Here is a 24023-nt window from a genome sequence, read left to right as displayed (position 1 = left end):
TACAATGCAGTGATGAGGCAGAATTTTATGGGGAAGTTGTAAGAGAAGATGTACTATATAGATATAATTCAATTAATATATAATTAATGCTTACACTATGGGACATTTTCTGAAGTAGATTGCAAATACACATAAAATAAGAAAATGAACTTGACCAATCTGGATTTACTAGAAGTTTGTTACTATTTTATCATAAATTTACCAGTTATTCTCTGTTGCTATGAGGAATAGAATCCCACTGATATTAGATATCATACTGTATCAATTATGATATTGAATTAGTCTACATGAATTGGCTTTAATATAATGGTATCTGCAAAGAAGGAGTCAAACAATATTAAAATGGAGAGAATGAAAAAGTTGAATGTTATTACCATTAAAGACCATAAAAAGCTATTCGATATGATTAGCCTACATTTTATGAAAAATGAACTTAATAAAGAAGAAGGTTCTAACAGCCAAGGATGAGCTGTGTGATAACTATTCCGGAGCCCATAACAAATGCTGTATTTTCCTACACAGTTACAGCATGATCAATGTTTTGAGCTATAAGTATGAAAGACACTGCATATAAGCTAAATTCCATTGTGTTCAATAGAAGAAGGTGTTGGGTCAAAATGTACAAGGATCTTAAATTATGTCAAGTAGGTTTCATCTGAAAAGAGGTGTCAGACAAAGAAATACAACATCACACAATCTATTAAATGCAGTGCTGGAATATGCAAACATGCATTGTACTCCAAAAATTGCAACTGGTAAAGTGAGAATGGTAAGAGATAAATGGAGGACTAACTCTCCAGATTAATTGATAATACCTCACTCATCAGAAAAGAGGCAAAAGAAATGATCGCTGGAGAGGAGGAGAGAGAAAGTAGTATGGAATAGTGAACAAATTGAAGGAATTGACTTTAAATTGAAGGCAGACAGTAATCTCACAATCAGATTCCCTGAAGGACTTCCATTTGTGCAGAGAAGCAGGAAAAAGTGAATGATTTATTTTCAAATTATTTATTTTCTGTGTAACAGGAACATTTCTTCTGCCCAACTTAGAAGACACATTTCTATTCTATCTACATTTTAAATTAGTCATAACAAAATAAAATCTCACTGGAGCCTTAGTAGGGACTCCAGATTTACACCAGTCAGCAAAGTCACATATCTGCAGAGTAGCTAGAAACTTTCTGAAATCCTCTGGCATTTTCTAGCTTTTGAATGCTTACCCATGACTCTGTTTGTTAGTCTTCACTTTTAACTGCCTAATATATAATCCTAACAGTAATAAAAACACATTCCTTTCCACTGTTATCCCAGAAATCATTTCATCCTCTAAAATTGTATCCTAACTCTGACAGCTCTGACATCCTTTGTGTTCTTGGGTGCGTTCTTGGGTCTCATCCTTTGATCTCTTTGGGACTGTTGCTCTAGTTACAGAATGACAACAGAAATCGCTTTTTTCACAGGACAATTAGTATCTGGAAATCATTATTTAATTATTTCATTCATAGAAAATACTTTGAAAATAGTATGTCAAATGCCAACCAGCACTAATGTACGTCATAGATTAATATTGTGGCTCAGACATAAAAATCAGGCAGCATCACATGCTATTAAGCAGACTGTATGTAAGCAGACTGTAACTGTATTTTCCTAAGTCTTCAAATCAAATTTAGTCTTCCATTACCACAGTCAACCTTATCATATATTATCATGCTCCACCTTAAAGTAAGAAAAGTTTGTAGATATCCCTATTTCCATGTCAAGATTGTTCTTGAGTCTATTACGCTGATGGTGAGAAACCTTCTTTTGGTATCTAGCCTAAATGTAGTGCAGGCTTTATGTCCTATTTGTGCTTCATGCTTGAGTGTTTTTCCGTGTCTCTTTTGGAAATTCCTGGCTTGATATATTCAAATGTAATTTTTGTCTTTTTTACAGCTACATCTCACTAGTTGGATAAGACATAGGAACAGGTTCTTCATCATCTTCTGCATCAAGTTGATGAGCTTATAGAAGAAATCATTTAAATTAGTTCATACACGCTTAGCCTGACAATTTGTACCATTTTGTATCATCTTCCTTCTATCACTCTAATTCTAAAGTCATTGACTTTTTCCTCTGCTCTTCAGATCCTCCTCCATATTGACAGTGCTTCCCAACTTTATATTATTTGCACCCTGTCACTTCTGGTACCAAATCAGGGGAAATGATAAATGAGATTCATTCCATGAGTGGCCTTGGAAGAACTCCATTAGTTAGCAATTCTTCCCCGTCTTATACTTCTACTCCAACATTATAGATTGCTGTTCCTGCTCTAACTCTTTGACCACGGTATGATTCTTACACTAATCGCATTTTTAAAATGTTAATTAATTATATTATTCAACAATTATTATTTAATGACCAACTGTATCACTATTTAATAACTTCCTGTTGACATATGACAGTCCTTACTGACGTCCAATCACATCAGATACAGTGGATTAATCTTGCTGACAAAATCAGTTCTCAAAATCCAGTATGTAGTTAGTCCAGTATGTTTTGTCTTTGGTAGACTGATCCAGATCCCTGTTTATTCTATTTTCCACTAAACTCCACCTCTTCATTATCTTTTTCTTTCTAAATTTGTTGTAAAGCCATGCATATAATAGATGCCAGGCTAACAAGATCTGTAATTGTCCGGATTATTTTTCATCTTCTTAATTCAGATCTGTTACTGAGAATAACTCAGTTTTGTTTCTAATTCAGTTTGGAAATTTTTATTTCACTATATATCATTATATCTAGATTATCTTTAAACATAACCTCATCCTTATTGAATGCTGTTTCACCTCCTCTTTTCTCTCTTTATAAAAGGTGTATATTTTCTACTTTATTTTAATTTCCTTTCCGGAATTGGTTGAATTCTGGAAATTTTTACTTTATCCCTTCATTTTCTGAAAACAATGGATTAGCTTTCTTTCCTTTTTTTGTTATTTCCATTCTATATAGGCTTTCTCCTTAGTTTTAACATCCTCTTTGAGCTGGCTATTTATTATAGCACTTTTTTTCTGCATTGTATGTCCTTCCAGGCAGTTTTGTTCACTTACAATATAAAGAAATTATGTTTTGCTGATTGCTTCCTTTAAGCTCTTTAAACATATCCCTTATCAATAATATGATCTAAACTTCCAAATTTATGTTATTATATATTTCTTTTAAACTTAAACTGAATATATCAGATTTATTAGGTATGAGGGAAAAGAGCAGCAGCAGCAAATGTGTTTGGTGTGAGTCCTGATACAGTGGCATCTCCTGAGAACACCTACTGGATTGGACATGGCAGAAGAGAGAGGGGAGAGGGTGCTTTATTTGTGAACCACATTGAGGGCAGCAGGAGAGGAGTCTAAGTACTTGTATCACTCATCAGAAATGAAGATGCCTAGGAAACTTTACCCGAGGATGCTTGGCTGGCTAGGCTGTGTAGGTACATCCACAGTTAGGTGACAACTGAGCAGGGTTCTTAATGATTTAAAATTTGTATGTACATTTTGTATAGGTACTTAATTCCCTTTGCAGGTCAACCCTTGATCACATCCTCAGAAGAGTCTGATACATGTTACCCGCTTAAGTTCCACTGACTTCTGAAAATAAGGGGAAAAATATGGACTTACTCTGGGGTGTTTGAAAAATGTACTCCATATTCACAATGAGGATTTCTAGTACTCTTATATTTCACTTATAAAGTTGGAAAAAGTGTTTAGAAAGACTCAAATAAGCACAAGCCCCTTATAAAATTACCAGAAGAAGTCACGTGTCTTAGATTATATCGGATTTGATGAAGATCTGAATACAGTAGCCCTGCTGGTGTTTTCCTTCAAATTCATATTTTCTATAAAGCTGATTCTGCTTTAGCATTGCCTATTCTAATACCAAATAAGTTAGGAATAGGCTTACGACTCCTTAAAGTAACAGCTCTCTGATAGATCTGACCCATTAGTTCCAGCAGGTTTGTACTCCAAAAGGCATGTAGGACCTACTAAAAGCATTTCACTTCTCAGGGCTCAGCATTCTAGTAGCAAATGGAAGTGGATATAATTGGAAGTACTGCAGGAACAGCCTGAGTGTGAAAAATATTAAGATCTATTTGTTTGGAGAAGTTGGGAGCTGCCTTCTATAAGTCAGCAGAGAATGACAGTATTGCTGTTTCTGAAAAAGAATAAAAAGATGCCTTTACAGATAAATGCGGATAATTCTGTAACTCCTCGCAGAAACTGTCGTAGAATTTTCATTGTGGATGGCAGAGTATGTGTGGGGCAAATGAAAATGGTCCGTATCGTTGACTTCTCCTGAAATCAGTTCCAGGATAGGATAGAGATGTGCAGAACGCCCTAGGGATACCCACCAAGGTGAGAATGTGTATTTAGAATGAACCAAGAGGCTGCCAACACGAAGGCACATGTGATATTGTGGTGTACTATCCACGCTTCACACCTGCTAAAAGTAGATATCGAATGCAGCTGACCAAAGTCACCTGCTTTTCATTCTGCCCCCACTGCTAAACTTCCCTAGCAAATTCTTTAGTTGACAGAACAGTCTTCTCCAGAGAATAGAAAAGGGAGCATTTGGGCACTAGGTCACTGACTGAACCATCCTGATGTTCACTTGCATATCCTAATATGGGCCATTTGCATTGTTCTCAAGTTTCATATTGCACACAAGTACTTTGACTACTTCCTGCATTCTGTCACTTGCCTGCTGAGTTTGAGAGATCTTTCTTGATATATTGTGCTATTGCTGCAGAAGGAAAGACAGAAGGGACATAAAAGTCATCTGCAGTTATCCCAAGAAGTGTTGAACAAGCAAGCTTTAGTCTGGGCACCTGGATTGAAACAGAAGTCCTACAGTTGCTGTCTGCACCCTTCCATGTGCAGGTCCTGACCACCCAGAGATCTGCTGTACCAGCCCAGACATTTCTACAAATTTCCCCCCAAAAGCCCTGCTATTTACAAGAGTGTTCACCTGCAAACTCCAATAAAAATATGGATTACAAACTGCAATCCAATTTGCCTAATTTAAGTACATAACTCACAATTTCTTAAACCTCTTATCCTTACTGTTCTGCTCAAGGGTCTCCCAAGTATGTCTATATCTTTCTCAAAATGTGGGGACCAAAACTGCCTCAGACATGGGCTATATCTACACTTCTAATTGTATCTGCCCCAGCAAGCAGTTCTAGTCTCTCAGGCCCAGGATGTGGAATAGCTGTCAACCACGTTGCATCCCAGGGCAAACTGGCTATCTCCGTGCTGAGCCAAAGTCTCCTCAGGTTGTGGGATATACTCCTCTAGTCCTTAGAAGTAACTGATATGTTTGTTTTTATTTCAGTCTGTCTCAAATAATGTGAGGGCTGTGTTACAACCTGCCTGTGTACTCTATTTATGGCATGATGCGGCATGGCTTTTTATGGCATGTGAACATTGCATGCCTTGGGGAAGGCTATGAGATAGGGATGACTGAGCGCATGCTTGGTAGCTGTTGGAGGACTATCTAGGGCAGGGAGAGCCTGGTGAAATCTCATCCTTGCTGCCTATAGAGAGGTGGTTTCTGAACTGAATATTATCCCAGAACTGTGCTCAGCCTCATCTCCAAGGGAAGTAGCAAGTTTACTCGAAAATAAAAGCCAGGGAATGAGCTATCATACACAGAGTGGGGATGATGGAGGACGAGGTTCCAGGAGCCAAGTGATTTGATGGTGTAGATGTACCCAATAGTATTTTACAGCTGACATTTTACCGATACTGAATCAAGTGGAATCATTACCCTCAGCACCTTACATATAACACTACTATTAACATGTCAGACTGTGATTTGCCTTGACTTTCATTGTTGACTTTCATTTAATTTCTTTTACACTCTAACCTTCTGGACCTTTTCCCATGCATTACTATTTATTCAGCTATACACAATATAGTATTTGTGAGTGTGATTTCCCCTTCCAAATCATAGCACTTGACACACATCCTTACAGAATTTTTATCTTGCTGATTTCAGACCATATCTTGAAATTATTACAGTCATTTTGAATCCCAATCCTGCCTTCTAAAGTGTTTGTACCTCCTGTACCTTTAATTAATGTAATTCATAGATTTCATACGTAATCATAGTTTATTGCATTTTCTAAGTCACTAATGAAAATATACCTAAAAATTCTCAGATGTAAAATACAATTCTGTAGCTTATTTATGTATATAGATATATTATATATACTTGTCCTACTTCTTCTTTATCCACTAGTCTGAGAAAAAAGAGGCACTTCAGTCATTGCAATAGCATTTAACGCTGGCACTCATATCTAGTCTGGTTCACAGGCTTATATTTAAGATAGGAAACAGCTCTGCTTGTGTCCCCAAAGAGGGAACAGTCCCTCACTTACTGAGCTCTGCATTTATGTAAGAGTTAGCTGTTCTGTTACTAATTTTGCATTACAATTTAGAAATAGGTGATGGAAAATGGGCTAATGATGTTATATTTTTTTCTCTATGTTCTATTACAAGCACTATGCATTTGTTCCACTATATTTGTAGTAATGCATGTGTTTATACAAAACTGCTTCTAAAAGTTTGACTATATCAAGTGACCTACTTTTCACCTTGATCCATTTGAACAGAGCAGATATATTTACTATCAATTCCTGAGGCAAGCAGTGTAGTATTGTTTTGTCTAGCTCAGCATGCTTTAATGGCTATGCAGTCTATTAAATATCTCTTACAGACTCTGGATTTAATAAATGATTTCTAATTGACTAGGTGTCACTGGCAACATTCTAGAAAACTCAGTTACATGGGATTTTTCATTGATTTTGCCTGTATTAGAAAATGAAATGTCAGATACCATTAATTGCATTCTCACAACAAGAAGCAAACTGCAAAAGTAACTGCTAAGTGAAAGTACTTCCAGTCTAATGCGCATAGAAGTATTCATTTTAAATGAATCCAATATATAAACATTTATTACTGTTATGTGCCTCTGCGGGCCAAAGCGATGTGAATGCAATTATGATCTATAATATGGAACCATTTTGCAGGTTTCTAGGAAAAAAATGAATCCAGTATATTCCACACTTATTTATCCTCATACAAAATATCATATGTGTCCAGCAATGCAGAAGGTGGTTAGCCCGCGGGTTTTAGCTCTTACCCACAATGACTGTCCCGTCACTGACATCGTCTTGCACTTGCTGTTACCTATTCATATCTCAAGCACAGCTCTGCTAATTTACATTGGCTTATAACTATGCTCATTATTTATGCAGGCTACAAGGGGCATATGACCAGAATAAAGTCTATGAGAATGTGACAGACATATTCATAATCCTTAGTGGCTCCCAGTTCAAAATACTTGTTTTACCTCAGCAAGGTAAGAGAGGCCTGTAAAGCAGTCAGGCTTTTATGATCACCTATGTTTTCTACAGATGTAATTCTATATATTTTCTTTCACATGATCTCATTCATTGTACAAAAATTGACCACTGGTGCCTATAGTCCAAGGGAGATGATATTAGCAGTCTGGATGTGAAAATTCATTTGACTATGCACAATTTACTGTAGAGCTAGAAGTTCTAATGTCTTTGTAGAGAAAGAAAAGTCCATGACCTTTCTAAAGTATGTGATGTAGCATTCAATTTCCCTGCATCTGATCGATAAGCGAGCAGGAAATTATATCTTTTGCCATGGTAGACAAGCATAATTAAGCAATAAGGCAATGGAGGTAGTTGTGATTATCTTAGGATGCACCTGGGAGCTGCCTTGTTGCTATTTTAAAACATCTTTATGCTAAGGGAACTGTATTAATTTCTGCTGAGAAAGATAAAGTTGGCAGTTTGGAATGCTCATGAACAGCAGTTTCAGTTGTGCTTCACAGAGAATAATGCAGTGTGTTCACCCCAAACAATTAGGCTTCTCCTTCAACAGAAGCAAAGATGGAGCAGGCTGTAAACATTTAATTGACAGTTCAGAACCAAAAAAAAACCAATTATGCTTTTGCTGATTGCCAATAAGTGCAAAACTTATATTTTTACCAGTTTAGAATAAAAATATGTTGCCCCCAACACTTGACTTCCAGGGAAGGCATCTCTGCATAATGAATGCTATTGCATCCACATTCTAATTTATGCATTTTAATTATACCAAAGGCCCAGTGAATAATTAATGCTAGTAAAACAATGGGTCTGATGCATAAGCTGAAAAGTATCACTTTTTAATGGGCTTTGTAGATTTAAATAACTAATGAAAGCCATTTAACTATTTAATTGTGAGACTATTTCCCCCTAATACAACCAAGCATTAGCTACCACTATTGAGCAGCCTCTCAAGTGGAGAAATGAGTTAGTTCAGGCTACCTGTTTTTAGAAATGGCCAATCTGAGTGCACCATAGTCTACTAACCTACCTGAGCCACATGCATGCAGGGAGGGGATGTATTTGGATGTTTGCCCTGTGAGAGGGACTGATGTGTCATTGACATGACCTGTAAGATGGAAAATCAAAATTTCAGACACTCCTGTCTTCAGGTTGGTCAATTCATGCAATTTCCATGGGGAGATTTAGAAGTGAATATTAAGAAAGATATAACACCTCTGGAGAGAGTTTCATCTCATCCTGAAATAGGTTTCTGAAATAGATGAAATAAATCACTGTTTGGTAGTGGCTATCATTTTGCTATTGCCTATGGAGGAAGCTTAGGATACTACCTTAAACCACACACCTAACTTCTAGACAGCTTAGTTTAGGTGAAGTTAATCTCACTAGAAATGCCATCCTCTAAATTACTGTGTGGGAAAAATCTAATGACATCTACTTGACAGCATCAAAGCCAGGGCAGATGTGAAGGACTTAGGCCAAAGAGTTGTCCGTTCTCATGCATCACACTAGCAGCCAACACCCCCCTGCATGGCCAAGTCTCAAACTCGAAACTTGTGACATTTGTTAAGAAAGTCCTTGGACTTCCCCTTTGGAAAAGCCCAAAGTGTGCCTTCCTGATGATCTTCCCTATAGCCGCTGCCTTGTCCCTGGATGACAGCTGGGCAGCGCAACCCAGGCAGCAGCAGGGTGTCCCAGCCACACGGTGTCTTGTCACACCATGGCTGAGCAAGCCTAGGCATGGCATGGATATGCTCTGAGTGTGCAACACACCGGCTGATAAAACCCGGTGGATAAAACCCTGGTGGACACCAGACAGCACTAACTGCGTAGCATGGGAAGTCTGGTAGAAAAAATATCCCTTTCTTTAAGCAAGTAAAATGATATAGCTCATGATGAATTACTGCAATCCCTGGCAATAGATGACATGCACTCCAGTAATATCAACTTGTCAAAGTGAATATAAAATGAATTACTTTTATCAACTTTTTGATTCATGTTTTCCATGACAGAAGTTTGCTTTTTAAAACATTTAAGAAAGTTTAATAATAATAAATAATAATATAAAGAAGGGATTTTAAAAGAAATAAAATTGTTAAAGGCTGCTGACAATTTTGAATATGAGGCCCCTCATTTAGGTGCAGTGGAGTTAGTAAGTTTTGGTTCCTACGCTTTAGGCTTTCTCTGTGTACCTAATATATATAGAAAATAGAGTATTGGACTCTCCCATACAACTGCCTGAGGCCTTAAGGAGAGATGGAGGAGAAATACTGAGAAACCAGTTATGTTCTCCCTTCTTCAGCTGTGTTTTCCTGAGACTGGACATTTTCTCCATCCACTAGAGCACCGCAAGAGCTGTTCTAGTGTACAGGGGGGGTTACAGTCTGCGCAGGGCAGTGAGGCAGTTAAATCCCACAGGAGCGTGGTGCCAGTCGGCCGACATGTCCCCTTGTGCCAGCCCCAGGGAAGGGACAGGACAGCCCTCAAATGCTCGTGCTAGGGTTGCCATGCCCCACGGGAAATCCCTGCCAGCTGCATCCAGCTGTTGTCCAGCCCTGCTGAATATTTCATATGGCACAGAAGCAGACCACAAAAGAAATCTGTCTTAATATCTATGTAACTACAGTTTCTTTCTTCCAAGCAATGATAACTGAAAGAGCCGACACAGCAGAGTGTAAACTGAAAGTGCTGGAGCGACTGATAGACTAACCCTGCATGCACCTACCTGCTGATTTATCTATTCTTAACTATTCACCTCTCCCAGCGAGGGAGCTACTCGCTGTAGTGTTGGTATTCCTCTGGGCCTCATTCCTCTCTGCTTTGTTTTGCACGGTACCTCAAACAAGTAGTAAGAATAATTGTTCAAGAAATAATAGAAATATTTTATTAAATCTAACTTAAGACCAAAACCTCCTCAGAGTGTATTTTGATATTAGGATGGAGTCCAGTGAATTAGTTGTGCTTGTGCTGTTCAATATAGTATTTTTAATGTGGATGACAAAATAGCTAACAAAGCACGAGCTCAGGATCCATATCAAAGCATGTCCCTTTGCTTGTGCCTCTGCAGGACTATGCTGAGAAGGAGAAAGCAGCAGCAAAGGCTCTGGAGGATGTGAAGGCTAACTTCTACTGTGAACTCTGCGACAAGCAGTACCACAAGCACCAGGAATTTGACAACCACATCAATTCTTATGACCATGCTCACAAGCAGGTAAACCTGAAAAATGTCCATGAGTGTTCCAATAGTTTGTCTTCCTTTTCTTCTGATTGTGGAAGGTTTCTAAATTCATTCAAGTAGCAGACAAGTTGATATCTGATACTTTCAACTTTAACATACTATTTTTTCATTGAAATCAAGTGTGAATTATTCCTTGTTTTCCTCTTCAGCACAATTTATTTTAAGCCCCCTTTGACTGAAAGATCAGTGTCTATAGTTTTAGATAAGGGCTCAATACTGATAGTTGCACTGAATTTGACATATTTAAATGTGAAGTTACCTATAAATGAGAGGGAGGAGGAAGGATGACTTCCTCAAATAACCAGGTCCCTCTTTTAGATTCAGAAGGCAAATGATCATGCTGTTTCAAGCTCGTCAGGCTCTTTCAAGGGTAGAAAAGCAGTTTATTTTTTTTTAAAGCATATGTTTCTGAATTTGAAATCCATGTCTTATAATGTTTCTCAGTGGAATACATTTTACCTTGCATGCAGAATGTAATACAAAATAACAGCTGCTGCTACTGTACAACATGACATTGCATTCTTGGGAAAAGATAATAGTTGCTAATTATTTATCATCATTTTTGTACCAGTTTAATCAGTGCTATATATGGTAAACATATCCTACCCACATATGCCTCCTATCCTGCTATGTCTGCTTCCTACATCTTATTTTTCTTCTGATTTTAACAAAATCCATGTTTCACCTGGTATCATGGAAGAAAAATTCAATTAATTCATGTAAACATGTCAGAAAATGATTTGCAAAGTCCAGGAATGATCATTTCTGCACCTCTGATATAACAGAGTCTTACACGTAAGAAGTTAGAACATATAAGACAATTCCAAAGCTGTATGTATTTGCTTTTTTTTCTACTAACATTTAGAGCTGTTGCACAGTTCACATTCTCATGCATTTGTGGGCCTGCACAGAAACCCTCCATGGGAATTTCATTGCTTATCCCCAGCCTCACGGAGATGGGCTTGTACCAACTTTGGCTAAGCATGAACAGGGCAAAAACTGCAAGGTCCTTTACAAGTTCATGGCCATTTGTTCTGTTTTGCAGCATATAACATACTCTTGATAATGGATATCCTATGCTGTTCTTGTTTTGTATGATACTGTTCTCTTATACCTCTGCTGTATTGAGCCTGTGTACACACACTCACATTTACACACGAGTCTACTAAAATTTTTTCTCTTGAGCTTGCCACCAGCTGAAAAACATTCAAGCTGCTCATGTATTAATGTCTTCTAGGTGATCAGACTTCTGGGTATGCAGTGGTCAGGGTCTACTTTGAAAATATATGAATCATTTAGAAACTGCAGGTATTTATTTCCCAGGACTAGAAATACTAAATGTGGAGTACAAAGAGCAGCGCTAAAGGCAAAACGCACGCTCACTGAAAGCAATCTTACTGTTTTTTATAGCATTATAAAGGATGTAAATCAGGCTGGATTTTTCTCTGTGCATCTCTCACAGCACTGCATTAATGAATTGGCCAGGGTCTGCCCAGCAGTCATGCTGAGCCATGCTGCTGTATTCAACCCACCCAGAGTCAGCTACACATGGATGTAAATCGGACCTGTTTTTCCCATCGCTCCCAAACCAGAGCTAAATTCCTCTAATGTATTTATGTATTAAACCAACAGCAATTCCTTGCATCACCACTCTTAATTAATCTATAAAAATGGTTGTAATAATACAAACCAAATACATTTCCAGTTGCCAAACATGTGACTCTAATCCATGTAAATCCCCGTTTGCTGCACAAAGAATTTTTTTCACCCTTCAGCCTTTTGCCTACTTGTAAGAGATGCATCTGAACTCAAGTGGATCCACTCCTGCCCTTTCCTCTTCCCCCCACCCCCCATCGTGGAGACCAGCTTATGCAAAATAAAACAGCCTTTTTGATGCACCATCTATGTTTGGGTTGTTGGGTAGGGGAGGGTTTGGCAGCTTTTCATCACAAAAGGGAATGTTTAAGTAACAAAACCCCCTTTAGTTTTCAGGTAAATTCAGTACTCTAAAAGCTGCGATACTGATGGTACTGCAAACTCACAGTCTGCATGGAAATGCAGGACACATACAGAATATCAACTGGCAGTAGGAGCTCACCCCATCCTGGCCTTTCAGATGTAGTTCAGAAGCTCAGTTAGGTGGGAATTAGCTAGCTATCCTCCAGGTGTGAGAGGGCAATTCAGTCTTTTCTCCCCACTCGCTTCTTGACTACTCAGCCAAATCTGGCAACAGCATTAGTTTGCCTCGAGGAATAGTGTGCATGCAACCTTTTCTCTGACTTTTGTGACAGGTCACAGAAGGACCTTTATTCTTCTTACTTTTATTGAAGTAATCTTAAAAGAAAACAACTTAATTTACTGTTCCCTGTGTTTTTGGTTAGTGAAGTTTCAAAATGTTTATTCTGGGAAGTATAGTAGCCACAAGAAAATCTTTCTCCTAAAGTATGATTTTTCTTTCCCACCAGAAATTTGAGGGTACCTCAGTTAATCCTTTAGTCATCTGTATGGACATGCCCTGACCAAGATTCTTCTAATACAGGATATACTGAAATGAGGGACTCTTTATATCTCAGTAACAATATATTGTAGTTCTTCCCATCTAATTTCTTATCTAAATGCTACTACTTAGAAATTTCTATCAAAGTAACAATGCTAAGTAGAGAAGATGGGTAAGTAAAAGCAGAAAGAATAGTGCAGTGAGTACTTTGTCACAGGCCTTTTGTTTCTCTTCCACAGGAAACTGATTTTATTCAATGAATTATGATTCCAATCTCCCACTACTATGGTTTTCTAAAATTAATTTTGTGATCCATTTTCTTATCTATGATTTCAACCAGTTGTGAAAGTGGGAAGTGCTGAACCTTGGACCTAACAGGCGGCATGAGAATCACTGCCTTCCTTGTCCCTAGAGGACTGCAAAATGTTGTGATCACAATCTGGCCTTGTTTGCATAACTAGTCTTTCTACTGGATTACATTGTTCTCAAGCAGTATACTCTTTTTCTCTAAATAGATGTATATATGTACTCAAATGTATATACACATTGCATATATACTACACATGTATAGATACTACATGTATATACATACAAGCATACACACATATGTATATGGAAAAACTTTGACAGAAAATTTTCTGAACCACAGGTCCTTTAAGATCATCTGTGCCTATATTTTTATTCTCTTCTAACACTAAAATGCCCCTGGAGGGGGATCTAATACTTTTATGTGCCATTAAGTAATTTTGACTCAGTATTAAGCAGCTCTTATTCCTTTGGCTGTCTTGACAGCGTTAGTCTTAATTAATGTTGCCAACATATTCCCCGCTGCACTACTCTATAATCATTTTTGTGATATTACCTCTTCTTGGGGATAGATAGTGCAAGTCTGGATAAAGTGAACCTGCAAACTCTGAGTAGAAGTCTTCCCTCCCACCCAGCTTTACATGGGCTGCCTGTGTTAAGTCTACAATAATTAGCTAATACTACAACAAGGTTGGGGCTGAGATAGCAGGTGACTTCACTGAGAACATGCTCATTCACTGTGCCTGGATCTTTTATCATCACGTAGCCAGCTGCATGCATGTCTCCCTGGCCCAGCACATACCAGCTAACTCGCTTGAAATCAGCTGCTTTTTTCTTCTGTTTTTTTCTTCTTTTGCTGTGAAATCTGTGACTTTATAAAGACCTGGGCAACAGTCATGGACAGTTGCACATTTGATAAACCCACTGTATCTCTCATGGAGTGTCAAGGTGAATGATGCTTGCTATCACTTGTTCTCAGTGCTCTTTGCGAAAAAAGAAAAAAAAGTTGACTGCATTTTAACTGATTACCTTGGCTCTATAGAAAATCTCTGAACACTAGAGAGGACAAGAGTCCTGGTGTGATTTTGTTGAAAAAATGATTAGCATGTAGATAATCAATATAGGCTGCTGCCTGAAAATGTAATACATGTGAATGTATACTACATTACATGCTAAGCTGAAAATAATATGGGAGTATAGAGCTTTTAACAGGATTGTTAAGTCACTTGCATTAATAAAAGGAAACCAAATCTGGGCGGAGATGTCTATTTGGTTAATGTTATTAAATGGAATCTTTTAATACCTCCCGGTAATTCATATCACTCATCCATTCACTTATTGTGGAAGTACCTGGAGCTTTCCATTTTTGTAGAAATAATCCTTAGCAATCAGCAAGGCTCTTAGATGTCAGCAAAGGAGAAAATCACAAATCTGTTCCATATACTGCAATATAATAATAATGATAATAATAATAATGGAAATAAGCAGCTAAGAAAAACAGGACTGTATTGCCATCTTGGGGTTTCTGATGACAAAACAGGTATTTTGGTTTTGTTGTCAAAATTTAGAGATACAGTTAAATACATCATATTCGTGCATATGAAAAAATATCTGAATTTCAGTGTTCTTGAAACACGCGGTACTTTAAATTAGGTGAGCAGAACATTCAGCCTACCATTGTTTACATATAGATACCTGTATCGTAGTATTTATACCCACGCGTGCTAGCACTTGGGCACATTTTCTGCATGAAAGTCTGACCTGGTGTGTACAGCTGTGGGCACATGCCATAAAGCCTCTGAGGTGCTTGTGGATTTAAACTCTAATTCAGGCAGAGGTTTAGCTACTGTTAAACATCAAAGCTAGCATATATGCTTACATTTTAGCTAGTGTTGCATCTACCACCTAGAAAATGCACAGGTAAGTAAACACAGAGATAGCTCCAGAAATGAGTGTACCACTGAGATTTTGTTCGTTCATCTGTTGGGTGTTTTTTTCTAGTAGCTGCATGTTTATTGTTTATTTTGGCTCTTGGGTACAGCTTTCCAATTAACCAAATAATTTTAATTTGGAGGAAAGGAACCTGGTTTGGCAGTATCCAAGAGATTTCACTTTGGGATCTGGGAGCTAAGGCAAATGCAGCAGCATCGAGAAACTTTCTTCCAGACAAAGTATCATTTATTTAGCTATAAAAGCATAAATGAAGAGTGCTACCCCAGCATGAAGCTCTGTGACTAGGCATGCTTATGCAGTCTTTGTTTTCCCCTCAAGGCATAGGTGGACCCACTGTTCTTCTTGTACTCCCACATGGACGAGGTTAAAGTCTGTCACTGCAGACCCTGCTTTTGTTTCCCTGCTTCAGGACACTGGCCATTAAGAATTGCAGCTTTTGTAAGGCCCTGGAGTATTCACTGCCTGTGTCCTCCGCAGGAAACAGCCGGAACAGCAGAAGAGCTCAGCGTTTCTTGCTCTCAGTGAGAGGTGCTGTCTGCAGCCATTGGCATTTCCTTCCTGTAACCTTGGAAGAATTATCTTAGATTGATGCTTGTTAAGAGATACACACACATTTTTTAGAACATTTTCACATTCTTCACATCTCTTGTAAGAAAGATGGAACCATAATTCTATTAAAGATATGATATAGTAGTAGAGCAATTTAAAGTATGGTATGATGTTAATACCTTTAAGAGCTTCTCAGATTTCCCCACAAATTATTCTTTAATTTCAGTGAAATACCTTTTTATTTTTAGCATTAGACAAATCTATTTCCAGTTAATGTTTTAACTATCACTGTTAGAGAATTCTTTAGAATGACCATGAGTGGATGCATACCCTTGTCAGACACTTCTGCTTCATCATCACATTTATTTTATCTTCAGTATTATTGTTTTTTGATACTGAAGGGTTCCTTTAACTTTTATTTTCTTCATTATTCTACCGTACACATACTGATTCAATTTTTTTCTGCTCTTTCCTTTTAAGTACATCTTTTTCTTCCCTTAGAAACAGTACGCTCTTTACATTTCTGGCATCAATCTTGTTTTCTTTCATGTGAAAACCTAAGCTGGAAGCAAAGAATTCATTTCTATAATCTGTCCTATCATTTCTGTATCTTGTTGCCTTAAAGTTACAATGTTCTTTTGCTTGCTCTGAAACCAACAATTTTCTTGTCATTACTTATGCCTTATTACAGTCTGTAATTTCTGTTACAGCTTTACATTTTCTTAATTTCTTATACATGCATTTTGCAGTTCCCTATGTTGCTGGTGTGTCTAGTGCTTGGTCACTTTCTTTGGCTCTTCTCAGATTTGTGTGTTCTTGCTCATCCTTGCAAAAAATGACTTTTGCTCCTACTGAAACTGTCCCTAAAGAACAGGCTGGTACAAGCCTTCAGGTTTTTGATAGTTTCCATTTTCTCATGCTGCCTTTTCCATAATTGCTTTAACAAGTTCCTCTCGTTCTTTCAGAATTCGTTCTTGTGAATTAACTCCCTTTTGTACTTAAATGAGTTTTGATTACAGACTAGATTGTCCTGTAGTTTGGATTGTTAGATGCAGAACTTGCAGGGATGCCTATAATTAAAATTTCCACCACTCTGCGTTTTAAGATGCAGGTTTTGGTTGCTCTCAGAGTTTGGGCTGAACTTTTCTTTCCAGGCTGTCAGCTTTAGTAAATTACAGAAAAAATATAATATATTTGGAAAGTCAAACATAAAGAAGCGACAAGGCACCAGGATTAATACTGTTTGGTCAATCTAATTTGATACTTTTATGCATTTAATTTTTGATACGCTTTTTAATCACAGGGTTGCATGTTGTTTTCCCTAAGAAAAATTCCCTGACTTAGTATAGAAGACCATACTCAAGAAAGGATTCAGTCTTTTGCGGGGGGTGAAGATGTTGCCTGCAAAAGAACTGATGACGTGGAAAGAAGGAGAAATAGAAGGATAGGAAGAAGCAGGTTCTGGAAGCAATTATGGGAATGGGTGTAGTGGACAGAGAGAAAGAAATGTCAAGAACAAAAAGCCATAGAAGTATCACTGTGAAATTAGAAGACAAAATGAAAGTTATGTATGAGAAAAGGAAAAAAACAAGAAGATACAGGAGGAAGGGCCTGGAGAAATAGTCTATAAGTAGGAGGGAATACCAGCAGAGTAAAGCTCAGGAGGAGACAGAAAGGAGACAGAAACAGCTTCTAATGTCAGTCACAGACATGGAAGCACTTACAGCTGAGGAACTGGGTGAATCAACCAGATATGATATATGAAAATTAGAGGGTGTTTTGAAAGCTAATTCTGTTAACAAAAACACCTCAGACATTATAGTGGCACAAAAACGTTGTTTTGTATATTGAAAATCATAAAAAGGGACTTACGTGATATCCAAAATCTTTGGGATCTGAAAAAAAAGAATAAAATGTCTAATACTGTGGCTTATGTGCAATTCCATCTGTTACTGCTGATAGATGGTATAAGATCATAGTAGTCCATTTTCTTGGCTCGAACACTTCTTTCACTTAGAAATAGGGAAATCCTGCCTTTCTTAAAGCATCCTTGCACCACATCTGCTGTGGTTCAAAGTACCTGCAATCCAGTATCTTTGAAATGCTGAAGTAGCGATGCACTGAAACAATCGGGTTGTGTCACATCACAGAAACTGATGTAACTAAAGGCAACATAAAGCAATACAGCATTTAAGCAAAGGAGCAGCACACAGCATATAGTATGATAATTCTATGGTGTCACTGTGTTAAACAAGCATTTATTCTGCCAATTCAAAGTGATCTTAAAATGAATATCCAGTTTGTAATATCATGCAATATTTTCTTAAATGTTGTGAGAGGAGGCTTGTATTTATAACTATGTTAGAGATGTTTCAACTGCACATTACGGCAAGTGCATGTACCACAGTAGTTCCAGAGTAGCAGGAGCAACATTATCAAATACCACTGAGCACTGTCTGGTGATTGGGCATGACTTGAGGCAGCCGATGCTAGAGAAATGTCACCATAAACAATTCTTTATTTTAAATTTTACAAATCTGTGCAGGTCAGTGGTCCTTGTTAAGAACTCCTGCACCTGCTGCCCTGCAAATGCTTTGCTGTTTTCTCATTACTCAGTGATAACACAAATAAATTAGCAGTATTCATTCTTGTAAAATAGCATGTTGCTTAGAATAATGAACTTCCTTTATAATCATTAGTACTTAAAAAAATCTCTTGCAAATAATGCAGAGCTTCTTTTAAATGTAATGTCTAGATAAGCTAAATTGTTAAATGCTAGATGCTATGGAATTACATTTGGTACTCTTTAGAATGAATGCTAATTAACATGTAAATTAGCAATTTAACCCTCTTTAAATTGGAAAAAAACCCACGGGACACTTAATTTCATAGTTGTTAATAATGGTCCAATGACTGCAAGGTATTTCTTAATTTCTTATTTCATTATATAAGGAATTACGGAAGTGTATTATCAAATTTTGGCATTTAAGACATAGCAATAACCAGAATGTCTGTTAGAGGAAGTTCTCTACATTAATGCTTGTGTTATTGTCCTTTCCATTCTTCTGAGAGGGTACACATTTTAATTACCAAAGTTCTATAACTTATTTTTCAAGTAGGAGGAATGGTTGATGCAATGTAATGAGTTCAATGTAATGAATTGCTTGTTGAAACAAGCAAGGACTCTGAAGGGTTAGATTTGTAAAAAAACAATGATGCCAAACTCCAGACTAAATAATCACTAACAGGAAATTCTGCTCAAGAATATCAGTTTGGGATTTGAGTTTTGCGTAATAATTCCCCACCTGGAACACAAAGAATCATATTCTTACTTAATTAGATTTTGACAGAAGGTGCAGTAAATCTGGTTGAAACTCAACATTTCTGATTGAAGGAATATTCCAGTGTTTCAAACTTTGCTTCCATTTCAAACGTGTACAAGGCAAAAATTCTCAAAAACAAGTCAATTCTATTCTGACTTACTTTACATGGTAATTACAATATAATATAAATTCAAATAAATTTGAAACAAAAAGACTTTCTGAAACATTCCATTCCAATAAAATGAAACAATATTTTGACCCTATCAAACCTCTTTTTCATACTGTGTAAAAAAGAAGTGATTGAAATCAACATGTTCCTCTTTGGTTCTCCATTATGAAATGCTAATAAATGCAGCATATAGGATATTACTTAAATAAATGGGATAAACATGAATAACCTAAATATTTATATTTTGATTATCATTCTTGTTTTCAGTTAACCTCTATGACAGTCATAATGAAGTTTTATCTGTTTTATTTAATGGGCAAGATGAATTATATTGGGCTTTGCTGCTCTTTTTTTCCCAAAGTCTGTATTTAGAAGTCTCTCTTCCATTTTTTAAATGTCAACAATAGGGACAAAAGCAACAGAGCTAAGCAGGATGTCTTCTACCTACTTCTATGTTAAATGTTACCGCTCATGTAAAAATGGCTAATCACCATGCACTAAGAAGAACTGTGCAAGGCTGAAGACAAACGTACAAGTGTGTTCCCTGTACCAAGATTCAGAAGACTGGCAACCGTTAGGTAGTGTTCCTTATGGGCTACGTAGTTTGCACATTTTTTAGTGAAACCACTGGATTTGGAATAATTGATGTCATCTTAAGGTTATACTCTACAAGTCTTGTTTCAAACAGTTAGGTGATAGGGACAAAAGCTTCGAGATGCCGTGATCCTCTCTGATTACTGTCCATTCACAAATACTTTCATTCTTATCTGTGGAGTGACTTGTAGAATGAGGTGCTATTCCACAAGATCAAGGAACCTCTTGTGCAGTTTATAACACATCCATGCATATCTTACCTGGACCAATTTTCTGTCTCAGTCAGCTTTTGGAAGTACCGTGCAATTGACTTCGCTAGCAAAATTCTATACCCTTAAATGCTAACAGAAAAATTAATTTTCTGTCAGCTTCTCCAAAACTTTTAAACAGTGCTGCTCTCTTACTCATATCTTTCCCTTATCTGGAGAGAGAATAATTCTTCTAATCCCACTGGCATCCACAAAGGTATATCTGGCCCTACAACATCTGTTTGGAATCTGCATCTATTATATTTTTGTTCATTTTTGACCATCTGTACCTTCCATGCAGTAATTAACATGCAAGAATGTAGCTGCATAATTGATTCCTGTGGAGCTTTAAAGTCATGCTCATCAACTATGTTTGTGTTTGAGGAAATGTACAATGTACCTTTAATGTCTTTAAGGGGTATTTATAGCAGAAACAAATATTTAAAAGCAAAACAGAAACATAGCTGTGCATCACCAAGATAGCAATGAATATGGTGGGATTAGTCATTTATTACCCATACTTAGTTAAAAGCATTAATTAACATCTTTTAGCGTGTCTCCGAGGGAAAAAATAAAGAAGGTAACCCAGACTAATTTTCATTTCACTGCTTTAGCAATTTCATAATAATTAGAATCCACCAGGAACCATTAAAAAAGATGAGGGCTCTTTAAGCACCTTCTCAGGCTAATTTGCAAGGGAGTATCTAGAGAAATGTAAATGACGTTCATGTCATACTAAACAAATATATTATCACAGGTGATGGAACAGTAAAAACTGAATGTCTCCTCAACCAAAAACTGACAACCAAACACTTTTTCTACCAGGAAATGCTATTTTTAAAGCAGACCATTTTGTGGGAATGTGATGAGTTCAGCAGCATTTTTCAGGGGAAAGTTTCACATGATTTAGTTTCAACCAGGTTGAAATGGTTCATAAAGATTGAAATACTTTGTTTCAGCAGAGTTACTTTTAAAAATATTTTAAAATATTAATTGTAATATATGCACATATTACATTTGCTATTCTTCAGATAGAAAAAGCAGGATGAAAATTATAACTCTAAGGCATTATGACTCTTCGCTATTTAGATGAATTGACACCAAGTGGAAACACTTGAAATTTTCATTTCATGGTAAGTTTCAAATATTTATTTTTCCCAGGAATAATAAAAAATAAATAAATCCCAAATGTCAAGATTTCCTACAGAGTAAAAAATCTGGTTTCTTGAACAGGAGTGTAACGTATAGAGGAACTGATGAAAAACCCTGGAACTCCATCGGAGACTTTCTGCTTGTAATTACAGTTTGTCTACTTATTTTCATATGTTAGCGTGTTGGAGGAGTCTTCGCTCTGCTTCCATTTAAACAGACACTTTCAAATAGCGATGTTTAAAAATGCTCTGTATTCATGCTCTCCATTAAGGATCTGTGGCATTCTGCAAGATAATAAATCTTAACCAGCAAAAACAGTATAACTTATTGCTTGTACTGTGAACCTGCCTCGAATCTCCAGTCTTAGATAAGGATCTGATTGTGTTAGGTACTATAAGAATATCAACTCATGATTATAGAAAAATTATTGGATAAAGTAATAACATGTTTAGGGGTAAAATAATATAATTTATTAAATTACACAGTTAACAATATTTGTCTGTAAAAACTACTGACTAAAAGGTATACCATAATTTTTACACTTTACAGGGGAGCCAGACTATTCAAATTAATCTCCTCTTGTTCTTTACTTTAAAGAAAAATTCAGTGTTCTCAAGAGCTCCTAATGACCATCTTTTCTGAGCTCTGCAGTTACTTTCATATCATTTGAGCCTGGGTTGCACCAGGAATTCAATTCATCCAGGTAATTACGGCTCTCAATAGCCCAGGACAGATTCTGATTCCCTTTAGCATTTTGAAATTTAGCATAGCATAATCCCTGATGTGCAACACAATATCCCTATGCTTGGTTAATAAACAAAATGAAGATTCTGGCCTGGAATTTGAAAATAATCATAAATTGGACCCGCATACATGCAATACAGCAAGTTAAAGCCAAATAAATCTAATGGTGGGGCATACAAGAGAAGTATACAATAATTGCTAAAAAAATTTCTGTTATTTCTAAAGAGAGTTCATTAAACTGTACAAAGTCTTTTTAAAAAGCTGAACTAATAATATCTGCAAAAACAATGGCATATTTTTTCACAAAATAAATGGTGAGATATGATTCAGTTGCCCTACTCCTCCTTGTCTCCAGAAAAACTTACGGTATCATTTTGTCTCATCTAGTCTGAAGAATATAAAGTCACTAGCACCATGTTGTAACTGTGATGGTGCCTATTTTAAAAGGATTGTTGTTCTAGTTGAGTACATAAACTCACAATCTTTTTTACAGGAAATAATTCAAATTCAGGGCTGTAGAAAAGCATAAATTACAAGAATAGGAAGTCACCGTGTAAATAAAAGATCAACTTCAAATTTTACAGAAATAAAAATTTTCTGGGAGCCAATAATTGAATAATGCTTAAAAGGGTGTTTATATCAAGTGACAGGCAAAGAATTTGAGTAGTGACACAAAATATTTTAGAAGCAGTGAGTGACAAATCAGCTTTATAATATTAAAAAGTTTTCATGTCTACATGAAAAACTAGATGTGTGTTTACAGTATTATTTGATGTAAGAGTGAATACAAAGACAGAAAGCCTGGAGGATGGGTGAGAGGAGACATGGTGGGGGGGGACATTAAATATATTACTTTCCATAGCTCCACAGCAAACCAGGGGATGAGAGAAGCGTTTTGGAATTGTTCTCATAAAAGTATATCAAGCTCATTTCCAGCTTCTTTCCAGGGAGCTGTTCCTAGGACAGTAAGAAATTAACTTTAAATTATGGAATCACACTTGAAGGGTGTCAAGCTACAGCTCAGTGATAAGTTACCCACCAGTGAGCTGAACACTTATCTTCACTGTGGGCATGCTTTTAGCCCCCTCTCTTAGTAAAGCCTCAGACACTCAGGGATGCAAGAAAACCAGTAACATGTTCAAGGAGACCAAATACAAATAACAAATTGCAAATAAATGATATTTTAAGCAAGTGGCAATAAAAAGGGTGCTACCTAATATTGTTGCCTTATAAACTGGAAAATTAAGGCATCATTCACTCTGCAGAGTTTGGTCATCTTTTTCCATGACACACTGAATTTGTGTAGAAAGCACCTTATTGGTTTTGTTATTTCAGAGGGAAATGCCGCTGAACTGGGAAGTGAGATGGATACATCAAGTGGCTGGAAGAAAGAACACTAAAATCAAAGGAGACAGGACATAATAATTATGCGAGAGAAATTTGGAAAAGTATTAAATAAAAGAATAAATAACATAAATCAAAATAACAATTTTTTAATCATTATAATTTACTGAGATGTGTTCTCAGAAGATTGTCTCAGATGATCAACAGGCTAAACGAGGATATTGCAGGAGTGAATTACCCTGGGAAAAATGGGACATCTGTTCATCTTCTGCTGTAAATGAAGCAAGGACTGGAACATAAACTGCTACCCCAATCCCATGCATGTGGAGATTAAAATTAACTCTGTGGGCCTCCCTTCTGTCTAGCATAGCATAAAAATACTTCAGACTAGTGTGTCTGGGCTCATCCACATTATGGAGCTCTAAAAAGCTGATTTTTAACTTATACTTTATTAGCATGGTGGTGATCAACACAGGCATATAGGGAATTTAGAGGAAAAAAGTGATTGTGATC

At 36.9% G+C, this 24023-nt stretch overlaps 1 protein-coding gene across 1 annotated transcript in view; it reads left to right on the top strand.

Moving 5' to 3' along the window:
- Positions 1-24023, top strand: part of ZNF804B (zinc finger protein 804B) — a 251004-nt gene that overhangs the window by 210386 nt on the left and 16595 nt on the right. The window contains exon 2 of the mRNA XM_067292503.1: positions 10461-10604. Within this exon, the coding sequence (XP_067148604.1) occupies positions 10461-10604 (144 nt within the window). The remainder of the gene's footprint in view (positions 1-10460; positions 10605-24023) is intronic.

The sequence above is a fragment of the Apteryx mantelli genome, chromosome 2 (genome assembly GCF_036417845.1).
Source record: "Apteryx mantelli isolate bAptMan1 chromosome 2, bAptMan1.hap1, whole genome shotgun sequence".
Classification (NCBI taxonomy): Eukaryota; Metazoa; Chordata; class Aves; order Apterygiformes; family Apterygidae; genus Apteryx; species Apteryx mantelli.
This window is presented reverse-complemented; position numbering and strand designations above follow the sequence as displayed.